The 11,651-nt window shown below is 40.6% G+C and overlaps 1 protein-coding gene across 1 annotated transcript in view; it reads right to left on the reverse strand.

Annotated features, from left to right (window-relative positions):
• LOC101847871 (cortactin-binding protein 2) overlaps positions 1 to 11,600 on the reverse strand; it is a 52,102-nt gene extending 40,502 nt beyond the window's left edge. Inside the window, exons 1-3 of the mRNA XM_005097355.3 lie at positions 11,508 to 11,600; positions 2,427 to 2,712; positions 1,767 to 1,868 (exon numbers count right to left, since the gene is read on the reverse strand). Coding sequence (XP_005097412.1) covers positions 1,767 to 1,868; positions 2,427 to 2,513 — 189 coding nt within the window. The 5' untranslated portion in view covers positions 2,514 to 2,712; positions 11,508 to 11,600. The remainder of the gene's footprint in view (positions 1 to 1,766; positions 1,869 to 2,426; positions 2,713 to 11,507) is intronic.
• Between the last annotated feature and the right edge of the window lie 51 nt (positions 11,601 to 11,651).

Genomic DNA, 11,651 nt, shown 5'->3' on the forward strand with positions numbered 1-11,651 from the left:
ACCTCTCGTAAAACATGATATTCTAAACTTTCACTCAGCAGACTAAATTCTTTCACAACCGCAAGCCATGGTTATAAGGAGTAGGTTCATATTTTGAAAGCAGTTTTAGGAATAATCCTGTCTAGATGAGGAAATATCCCTCTGATAGTGAACGACTTTATAATATTTTGAAAGGATAATTAATATTGCATTATACAGCCAATGGTGAGTAGATATTTAAAAAAACCAAATCAATAGAGGTGGACAAAATCTGTGTAAGTTATCCCTATAACCGGATAATTGTCAATGAAACATAGTCCGAATTCAGACTCTTAACTCCCTTTCCTGACCCGTTTGCAGAAGTGGGTGCACCCATTTGTTGAAGTGAGGCTAACCTGTTTGTCGAAGTGGTTCTGACCCATTTGCCGAATCGGTTCATATCATATTATTTGCCGAAGAGGTGTACTAACATATTATCTGGACTTTTGCTAAAGCGACTCCTTGCCTAGCTCTACAAATCAATTGTTGTGACCCTTTTCTTCTTCTTCTTCTATCCCGTGGTTGGGGCAACCGTGGGGGCACCACTGCATCTGACAATCAGCTCTCGCCATTTCTCTTTGTCCTCTTCTTTCGTCAGATTGTCACACATTGTCTTTCCTGTCCACTCTGTAATGTTGTCCTCCCATCTCCTTCTCTGCCTTCCTCTCTTTCTCTGTCCTTGTACGGTTCCTTGTAGGATAGTTTTGGCAAGTCCTGTGGATCTTGTGACATGCCCATACCATTTTAATTTTCGTCTCTTCACTGTGGTCAGTAGATCTTCATGCTGCTCAACTGCTTTGGTGATTCTGTTCCTAAATCTCAGCATTTGAAATGTGGACTTTGTACGAGATGTCAAGGAGTTTGCGGTAACATCTCATCTCTGTTGTCTGAATCCTTTTCTCCAATTCTTCTGTCAGTGTCCACTACTTGCAGGCGTATAAAAATATTGAGATGACCAGTGAGTGCACTTGTCCAATTTTCTAGTTGGGCTTGATGTTTCTGTCCTTCCAAAAAGGCTTCAGTTTTGACAGCGCAGCTGTTGTTTGCGCGATTCTGAAGAGAATTTCTGGTCTAGAGCCTTCATCTGAGACGATTGATCCAAGGCATTTGAAGCTATTGACTGTCTCAAATTTCTCGCCCCTGACTTTGATGTCCGCATTGATGCCATTGGTATTATTGGTCATTAGCTTGGTTTTCTCGGCACTGATCTCCATGCCGTAGGCCGCTGAGGTTGTGTCCAGCCGCTCCACTAGTGTGGAGAGCTCCTGTTCTTCTCCTGCTAATCCATTAGGGTCATCGACAAAACGCAAGTTTGTGATTGTTCTGCTTCCAATACTGATTGTTCCATTGTGGTCTTCCAGTGAGTCAGTCATGATTCGTTTTAGGAAGATGTTGAAGAGAGTGGGAGAGAGCAAACAGCCTTCCCTCACCCCGACCGCTGTCCTGAACCATTCCGCCAAGCTGCTGTTGAGGTAGACTGCGCTGGAGGCCTTGTCATATAGTTGATCATTGATGTATGACGTTGATCAGGTTGGCGTTGATGTTATATTTCATCATGGTTGCCCCTAAGGCTGCATGCCAGACTCTGTCGAAGTACTTTTTAAAATCCACAAAGATATGACCCTTTTACATGGCATTAAAAAAAGGCAGGATAAGAATGTAAATAACCTGTCATCTATTCAAAACTTTCTAAAGTGTACAAGTTGAGACAACAACTAAAAAATCAAAATGAGGTCATTTTTACAAACCTTTAAAGTTGCAATTGTGATGTCTCTTGCTTGTAATTCCCCTTCAAAATAACTGAGAAGCCTTAAGAGATCAGTTTTGCTCCAATCAGGGCTTGGCTGTCGCTGTTCAGACAAACACGGTACAGTACAATGTCAAAACATGAGTCAATAGATTTTTTCATCTTTTGCCCCTAATACTTCAATATTTTTTTAATGAAAAAATCCATACATCAACAAAGACAAACTTTTTTTAGAAAGGGAAGTATCATGGTGTGAAGATAAATTTAGAGTCACCTTTTCATGTTATATTAAGAACGAGACTCACATGCTTTCATCTAATGTGTGGCCCAAATAAAAAGGGAATAGTTCGTCGCTTCAGAACTATTTTGTCCAAAGTGTACTGAAGTTAAAGGGCACTTTGGACCAAATAGTTCTGAGGCGACGAGTTGTCAAAACAATCCAATTAAAGATGCAGACACACTTATTAACAACAAATTCTCTAGTCACTGCCTTTCATTGCACTGAAAAGGGGATAAATGTTATATGTTTAAGTATCAAATGATCAGAACAAAGCCTACTTGGTCATGTAACCTTTTATTCACAGACATTTTCCACTAAATCATATTATCATTTCCCCAGTTGGTCCCCCTTTCCTCCCCACTGCTGCAAAATTTGACTCACCTTCAGGGTGCTAGACTGCATTTTATCCGTGACACTGGCAGCATCAAAGCCCTGGACTGAGCTTGGTGTTTGGTTCCGAGATGCCATGATAAGAGATGTTATATCCAAAAGTGCTGTTATGTGCTATGCTTAAATAAACTCCTGAATGTCTTGATAAAATCCACAATCAGCATGGAATCAGAGAGAACATCACCACATTGATCATTCATCATTTTCCCTTTACACATCAGTCCAGTACAACCTAACTGTCACGTGTTATGACCTAGCCTCAGCCTCCCATGTTGACCTGTGAAAGACATGAATAAAAGGTCATCAAATTCTTCCCTATTTATAGGCATCCATCTGTCACCATGCCTGTTCAAATACAGATATATATATTAGAGTCAAACATGGGTAGCTCGAGTTCGTCAGTGATTAGAAATAGTGTTCGTCATGTCAGTGAAATTTGAAAGCCTCAAATACAAAGAAATAGAGAGAAAACCCAGGGAGGTAAAAAAGAACTTTAAAACAATTAACGTGGTTAGCTCTCTTGATGAATGTGTTGACAGTGAGAAAGCAAGAAGATGAATAAAACTGAAAAGCACAAAATCTCATGTGTGCACAGCGGACTCCTACGTCATTCCTTTCCTTTCATTGGCTACAGAAAGTTATGCCTCTTGCCTTCCGCACCGCGTGCGTCCCAAAGCATGACTTCACGTCTGGCGTGCCAGTCATGCGGGGCGATCAGCATCACTCCCCTACCCCCCCCCCCTTCCTCCAGCCTCTCGTGACGAGACAAAAACCCCGTTTTGGCTGTAAGAATAACAAAGAAACAGCTACCCGTGGTCAGAAAGGCGGTAAAGCCAGGCCTTTAGTTGAGAATGTGAAGTGGATTTGTTCAAAGTTCAGGAGATGCGCGTTCTGAAACTTCGTGAAGTCAATACAAAGAAAACATAGGGACTGAAACGGGAGAGAGTATTATGTTAGAGTGCATTCACCATTTTTTCTTATACGGCGTTGGAAGCAAGATGCTGATGTGACGAACGCGCTCATCATTCCTTGCGAAGCACGAGGACCATGTTCATTATAGGTCGTACTTTTGGCATAGTGCTTCTACTTTTATTCAGTGCACTTGTAAAGTTATTGCAGATTCATATTCAGCGATATTTTGTGTTTAATAAAAAGTCCTTTCTTTTTAGAAATGGTAAGTAATACAGTAGTCTCCACCTAAGATCCCACCACATACGATCCCGGTTCGCTTAAGATATCAGTTTAAGAAAACAGTTTCTACTACACAAAAGTCACCTGTAAGATCCTACTCTGAAAGGCTACATTCAGCTAAGATCCTGCATTTTAAAAAAAATCAGAGCTGAGTGGACAATGTATCTTCCACCTAAGACCGATCAAAACCCTTTCCTTCAGAGGGATTTCTCTTTCCGCTTCTGGGTTGCAGGTTTCTGATATAAAGGTAACAGCAATTTATCAGGGGGGGGAATGAACTCCGCCATGACAGGTGTCTGTTTTGGTTTGTGGTGGCAGATTCAACTATACACAATTGGTGACACCTAACTGACCTTTACTAAACCAAAATACTTTTTCAATAAAAACATTTTAATGGCATAGTACGGGGAAACATTCAAAACAGCTTGGTGAAGTCTCATGTATGTCTATCATTTACTAAAAGGGGCTGGATCTCAACAGTAACATAAAACTGTAGCTCAGTTGGAAAGTGGGCAGCAGCTCTGAAGCTACAGAGAGCCCCACTGTGATTGGCACAAATATAGATGACGTATTTCCGCCATCTATTTTTGTCGTCTTCTGGGGTTTCCCTCACGAGTTGATTAGATCTATCACTTTCACCCTTTATTATTATTCTTTCATCATCATAATAACAGTGATCCTTATTGCCCTTTTGTATAATACAAGTGGAATACATTTTTTGGTTTAGTTTTAGAATAGGTTTTACGGCGCTCGCAACTGCATAAGGTCATCAGAAGATTAGAGGCGTTACAAGAGAGTAACAAACATAAAAAAGAAAAAGGGGTGATAAAGACGATATATGTTTGATAGGAAATAAGAAGCAAACCACACCACAGCACCCGCCAACCACCCATGGAATACATTTTGTTCTGCTCAGCCATTCCAGACACTCATTACACTCGTTAATTTCATTTTGATCCAAGTTATAAAAAAACCCAACCCGAATGCAGTCTTCAATCAAATGATCATATTCCTTAGCTTTCTAATCAACTTGCGAGGGAAACCCCGGAAGACGACAAAAACAGACGGCAGAAATACGTTATCTATATTTGGGCCAATCACAGAGGTGTGCTAGGTGCTCTCTGTAGCTTCATGTAACTGAAAGTCAAGTGTGAGGCCGGTCCCAATGGTGTTGAAGCACAAAACCTCAGTTACCGTACACAGGACTACATCATGAATATCATGAGGGTGGGGCATCTACCCTCAAACCCAAATCGTTCCTCCTGTGTTGCTGTTAAGCGTTTTTAAAATGATACTCATTCTTTTTGTTATTATCCACTCTCAAGCAACATAAAGCAATAAATATGGCTGGCTTTGTTTTAGTTTTAAGAGGTTTTACAGCGCTCGCAACTGCATAAGGTCATATCAGCGCCAATGGGTGGATGTCAACAGAGAACTCCTTAGAGGGAATCAAACTCACTCTGCTCACCTCTCTAGCTTCAACAGCACAAAGTCTGCTTCAACTATCAAGGCACCCCAAAAATAGCGCGTCACAAGAGTGTGACAAACATACCAAAGACGTAGAGGAAAAATGACGACAGTAAGGATCGGGAAAGAAAAAGCAGTAGTTCCCTGTTGCAGGTCAGGCACAGTTATGAGCGTGACATTGATGAATCAGCCCATTTACAATTACAATTCTACTGTGCGTAAGAACTCGAGATGTTAATGTCCCCCCCCCTTTGGGAATCGCCTAAAGGCACTTCAGTCAGTAGCACCGCCCCGGGGGGTACGTGGGAAGTTTGAGTGCTACAGTTTTGATTGACATGATTTTGACAAATGGATCGCCATTACTAGGTTATGCTAAATTAAATCTAGATCTGTTTAGTTTCAGTAAGAGTTTTACGGCACTTGCAATACAATAAGGTTATATCTTACTTCCTTCAATGCATACATAGAATCTATATCCAGCTACAAGGAAGTGACAAATAATTAGTCACATGAGCAATTGCCAAAACGTGAGACTCTCTTGAGACTCAGTGGTGCAAAAATTTTTTTTTTACCAATTTGACTCTCTTTTCTGTCAGTCACAGATTGACATTTAGTGCTCATATTCCTAGAGTATCAGAGCAAGGAGATGTACGGTTTTCGAGATATGGGTCTATTGGTTTGGCAACCACTGTATTTCTTGTATGTAACAGTGATGACAAAAACAGATAAGCAGCAAGGCAAATTATGGACTTTAAATTCCATTTGTTTAGTAAACAAAGACTTTGTACACTATGAACTCCATTCATAATGGTAATATGAATGACAAGCTTTGTAACAATGACGCAGTGCACAGAACATGTCATCATTGTTATGTACAAGAAAGGATACACATTGGACATTATCATTGACAACACATCACAATAGTGAAAGGCTGTACAAATACAGTTATCAAAGCCTCAGTACCAGAAAAACACATATGTAAAACAATTTTTAAACTAATATGAGGCAAAAGCACAAAATCAATTGAGCTGACCTGTACGTAACAGTGATGACAAACATGACTTGTACATAACAATGATGACACAATGTACAGGAAAAGACAAAAGTCTTGCCTCCAGAGAGAAAAGCGCATTTTAAGAATAAAAAAAAACCCAGGAGAGGTTTCTTTTGCTTTGAAACAGATATCAGGTCATATCAAAGACAGTGGACGACCACAATTATGTTGCTAATTATGACAAACAGTACTCGTACATAACAGTGATGATAAAACATACTGGGAAAAGGTAAAATCATGCCTACAAAGAACAAATTTGCACCAAGAGATACACAGATCAATAAAGGCGTATTTTGCTTCTAAATGAATCTTGCATGTATGAAATATATGTTGAAAACTTATTGATATTAGCAATGATGACAAATACTACTTGTACATAACAATGATGACACAATGACACAATGTATTGGAAAAAGGTATATCATACCAACAAAGAACAAATGTGTATTTTTGAGTTAGACAGATAAACAAGGACATGTTTGTTTATTTGTTTGAGTAAAGAGAGCACACATTACTTTAAAAATGTTTGCTCTTAGGACAATGTAATTTCTAGTACGTCAGTCAGTCTTGTACGGCTGCATGATGACACCCCAAACTTCATCACTGAGCACAAAAGCTAAATCTATAACCACAGAAAAGATCCATCTCTCGAAGTTTGTTCACACATCACACTCTTGTTCCAGGAATCCAGTGTAAACACCGCAATTTCACTAAATAAAATATTCAACAGAGTAGCCTAAAAACACGCAAAACAGCCCAGTACGTCACATTCAACGCAAAATTCTTGTGCGTCACCGGACGCTGAAGGCAATGACTACTTTCGTTTTTCTGTTTCCCCCGTTGCTTCCGTTGTTCTGGGGAAGCGGGTAAGGGGAAGTCACTCAAGAAAACAATTATATCCGGGCACTGTTGATGACCCGTTCAAAACAAAAGTGGGCGAAATTCGGACTTCCGGCACGTCGCAAATTGACGACAATAACAGCGAATGTTAAACAGCCGACCGAAATCGTAGATCTAGGAACCCGATGTTCCTTACGCGCATCGCGGCTTTTGAAGTATTGAATAAACGACAATAGGCAAAAAGATTTAACCAGCTACGGTGATTCTACTGAAAAATAATGGTGTTTTCTGAAACACCTAGTCCGTGACGACACGACAGACGCACAAGTAATCGGAATTGTTCGTCTATTTGCAAACAAATAAACCGATTTCTTGAGCAAGTTAACCTTTCTCAATGACAAATAGCATAGGATCAAAGCACACGTAAAAAAAACCCACCCAAAAATACTAAATTTTGGACATTCTTGGAAGTTTGCATTGGTGTGCTCAAAATGACACTCCAGGAATCACTAAAAAACGAACATTTTTGGCACAAAATTTACAAACTCAAGATTATAAAGCTGACATGGGGTCTGAAACTGCTAATGCAGGTTCTACATCCTATATTTGACATGTGTATACGTTTTGGAGGAATAAATACTAATGCATCACATTTTATGCACACTAATGTGAGATGTGTGTGTTTTTCCCCACGTTTTGGCAATGGCTCATATGATTCGAGTCTGAATAGACAAAAATTATATTTGGCATTCAGACTCTGAAGTGAGTCCAGCATGATGTCCCTTCCGACTTCCGACGCTTGTTCCAAAATTAAAATACAGTCAAACCTGCCCTGACGGCCACCTCTATAAGACGGCCACCTGTACAAACGACCACTTTCCATTTCCCCCCTTGCGTTTTTTCTATATAATTAAACTGTGTAAAACGGGCACCTATCCAACGCGGCCGCGGCCACAATATTTTGACACACAACCCCTATCACTCCAAGCAATAACACCTGTCTTAGACGGCCACCTTAGTGACTCCATTACGTTTTGTCTTAAATTGTGCATTGGCCCCTGGCGTTGTGGGCGAGCCGTCATAATTCAATCACGTGTCGTTATTGTTAGGTAGTCCCTCCAACCGATCATGTTGCGTAGGCCCCTCCCACTGTTGACCAATAGCTACCAATTTTCAGCTGCTGGTGAGGTAAGTGTGTGATCCCTCATAACCCATAAACCCCGCCTAGACCTCATACACAAATCATAAATGAGATGAGTGGTCACAAAGGACGTCAAGTTTGGTGGCGACCCATGTGTTTGTTTTAAGATGGCACTCGGTCTTCCTCGTCTGATACATTTCGTTTTATTGTCACCCTTGTGCAATATCAGCAACAAAATAAAAATTACAAACAATTTATACAAAACCACCACCACCTCCACCAACAACCACAACAACAACGCGGCTACTTTCGATTGGGACCACAGATGGGAATGGTTTGTAGTTTGTTTTCTTCATCTTGATCAGTCCTGCCTAAGACGGCCACCTGTCTTATACGCCACTTTTCTCCTTGACAATGGGTGGCCGTTTTACACAGCTTTGACAGTATTTCCAGCATTTATGAAATTTTTTTACGATTATAATGATAACAATCGAGACGTGAGCTTTACTTTAATATAGTTAGATCTAGATCTATCTAAACTGGCCCTCGGCTTTACCGTTATCTTATATATTTTTAAAAATTTAGCCTAGTCCTATACTTAGCGATGCCAATCGGGCTTTCCCGCGAGGCAAAAATTTGGTCCCCGTTTACGGGCGATTTTGCGGACCCGGCCGAAGCGTAGGTGACTAACTTTGTCAACCTCGGTCTGCTCTATTTCCGAACCAATCCGAATGAAACTCGGCAACCAATCAGAAAATAGGACAAACTAATGATATGTGGACGTTGAAGTTCGTACACATAAATTAACCTATACTTTTGGTGTCGGGAACACTTTCGTATCGTGTACACCGAAAACTATAAGGAGTTTGAATTTCAACGCCGAGATGGTAATAGATCTATCTATCCTCTATAGTGTGCTCAAATTTGAACGTTCTGTATCAAGTAGTTGTTTAGACCCGATCGTAAATCTACGACTACCCCCCTATCCAAAGCGGCTTCGCACGGAGACCGGCCATTTCCCCCTCACTCTCGTGGCAAATGTATGTGACCTACAAATCCCCGCATGACTATTCTGGGCCCGTTCATTGGTCACTTGAAATAGGGCAATGGCGGGCGCGCACATCCGGATGTTTTTCTCTCTATTCCCCTGTAACATCGCAATGGGGGTATTCCGAGGCGAGGTTATCTCGTCTCGGGGTGTTCGCGTCTCAACGGGGAAAAAGAATTTTTAATTGTACGGCATGCTAGATTGAATTAACTTATCTTTTACGGTTGGCATGGTCTAAAGTCATCATAAAAAGCTTTGCAATTATTTAGTCACGCTGCCGACATATATTCTTAAAGATCCCATGTTGTGATACGATGCTATAAATAAAATGGACTCATCCCGACACCCCTTTTTCGCAAAATCATAATATACCACAATTTTAATTAACAAAATAACTACGAAATTGGTAGTAAATCTGACTGCAGAAATGATTTCTACACTCAAAAACACATCGGGTAGCCAAGTTTCTCTCGAACACTCATATTAGTTACCGAGATATCGTCGATTTTCTTACAGAATCTGCTACTGCGTGGTCCACTTTTTAGGAGTGTATAATTTTCCTATATTGGGTCATCCATATTTTGCCGACCTTTACAACCCCATAACTTTTTTATTTATGAACCGATTCTCAAAATTCAAGAGAAACATAATTCTTAGAATTGAAAATTCTTTCTTAGGTACCAAAAAAAAGGGGACAAAAGTGAAAATTTAAATTTTCATTGGCATTGCTACTTTACTTCCCCAACTCGAAGTCAGGTAGGCCTACCCATTAGGAGGTGGGTGGGCAGGACGGGGTGAAAAAAAGAAAGTGGCTATTCTCACCCGCCCGGAAGTTCTCGCAAGATCTACTCCTCCCCTCTTCTCTCTCTCTGAATACTGTCTATCGGTGTGGACGATCAAATTGATCAAAACAAAGTTAAAAATTGATGTTAAAACACAAAAGTAAATTAATTTGGTTGTCTACAAAGATGCTACGGCTATTTAACTTTTCGAATCGAGCCGAACTACACGGGTCGCCATTTTGTTTTGTTCTCTCTCTCACTCTCTCTCTCTCCTCTCTCCACTGCCCACAGACAAAATTGTACGCTTTTAGTAGGCTACAAGTACAGTTGTAATGGAACGTTTGTTCACAGCACAGAATTCTACAATTTTTCTCTTATCACAGTGTAGAATTCTGTGGTTTAGGGTGAACGCAAAATTTGTTGACACGCGCACCGGGTGAGAATAGCCACAAGACCCGCCTGCACTATTCTCACCCCGGGTGAGAATAGAGGTGGCCTGAAAAAAAATCGGTGCTTTTTCGGTACTTACCACCCCCCTTATTTGACCTACATCTAGATCTAGATCTCTAGATCTATACATTTGATTCGCGGTGAACTAAGATATCAAACCTTAAAACATTAAATTATGGTAAAATTCAGGGGGGCATGCCCCCCTGAAACCCCCATTCCTATTTTTATTAGGTCAGGGGGGGCAAGCCCCCCTGAAACCCCCCTACTCTTGGGGTCAAAACCCGTGAATAACAATTGCGGGGTGGGAACTACCGAAAAAGAGCCAAAAAATCTGTGGTCGAACCGAGCCTCGAACCTGGACTTCCTGCTTTTGAGACAAGTGCACTAACCACTCTGCCACCACGCCACTGTACTGTAAGCTACAGGCTTTATTACTTTATTACTGCAGTTGTTGTGCTTTGTGGTCGTGTTGCTACCGTGAGGCATGAACGACAACAAAGTGGGAATCCCTCAATGACGTTAAACAAGATGCGATGGCTGTTACAATAAATATCAGCCAATGGCGTACATCTGTCATTCTCAAGTTACACGCATGTCCCCTGAACCCCCCATCCCCCTCCTCCACCCCAACCACCCACCCCGCATTCTCCCGCAATTAATTTGTAGGATTGTAGGCCCCTATGCCCTCTAGATTAGATGATCTACGATTAGATAGATCTATTAATATTATTCTATTTATGTTATTATATAAATCTAGATTTAGGTCTGGTATTCTTCAATCTTCCCAAATAACACACTTAGAATCCTATCATATCTAGAGATCTAAATCTAGATCTAGAATCTAGATAAAGTTACAAGATTAAACTGTCAGTGCAGGTCCAAAAATATTATTGTCAAGTCAAGTTATAATAATAATAGCCAACACTATACACAGTACTATACTGCTGCACTGTCTGTTGACTGAGAACTCGTTGTCCGTTTGGGCATGCCTTTAAAACAGTTAGATGCAATACTGGTACTTCTATTTAAACATACAAGCATAGCTTAAGTACTTATGAAATCACATAATACAGAGTATCATAGGAAGAGTCCGACATACCAACAATGGCACACACAGGTAACGCCTGTAAGAAGTTACACTTGCAAAACTAGCAGACAGCCATCTTTGTTACAATTGGTCATATGACTCAGAGCTGTCAAACAGAGTTTAGTATTACAAAAATAAAGATTGTCAAGTATGACA

Source organism: Aplysia californica, unplaced genomic scaffold (assembly GCF_000002075.1).
Source record: "Aplysia californica isolate F4 #8 unplaced genomic scaffold, AplCal3.0 scaffold00152, whole genome shotgun sequence".
Lineage (NCBI taxonomy): Eukaryota > Metazoa > Mollusca > Gastropoda > Aplysiida > Aplysiidae > Aplysia > Aplysia californica.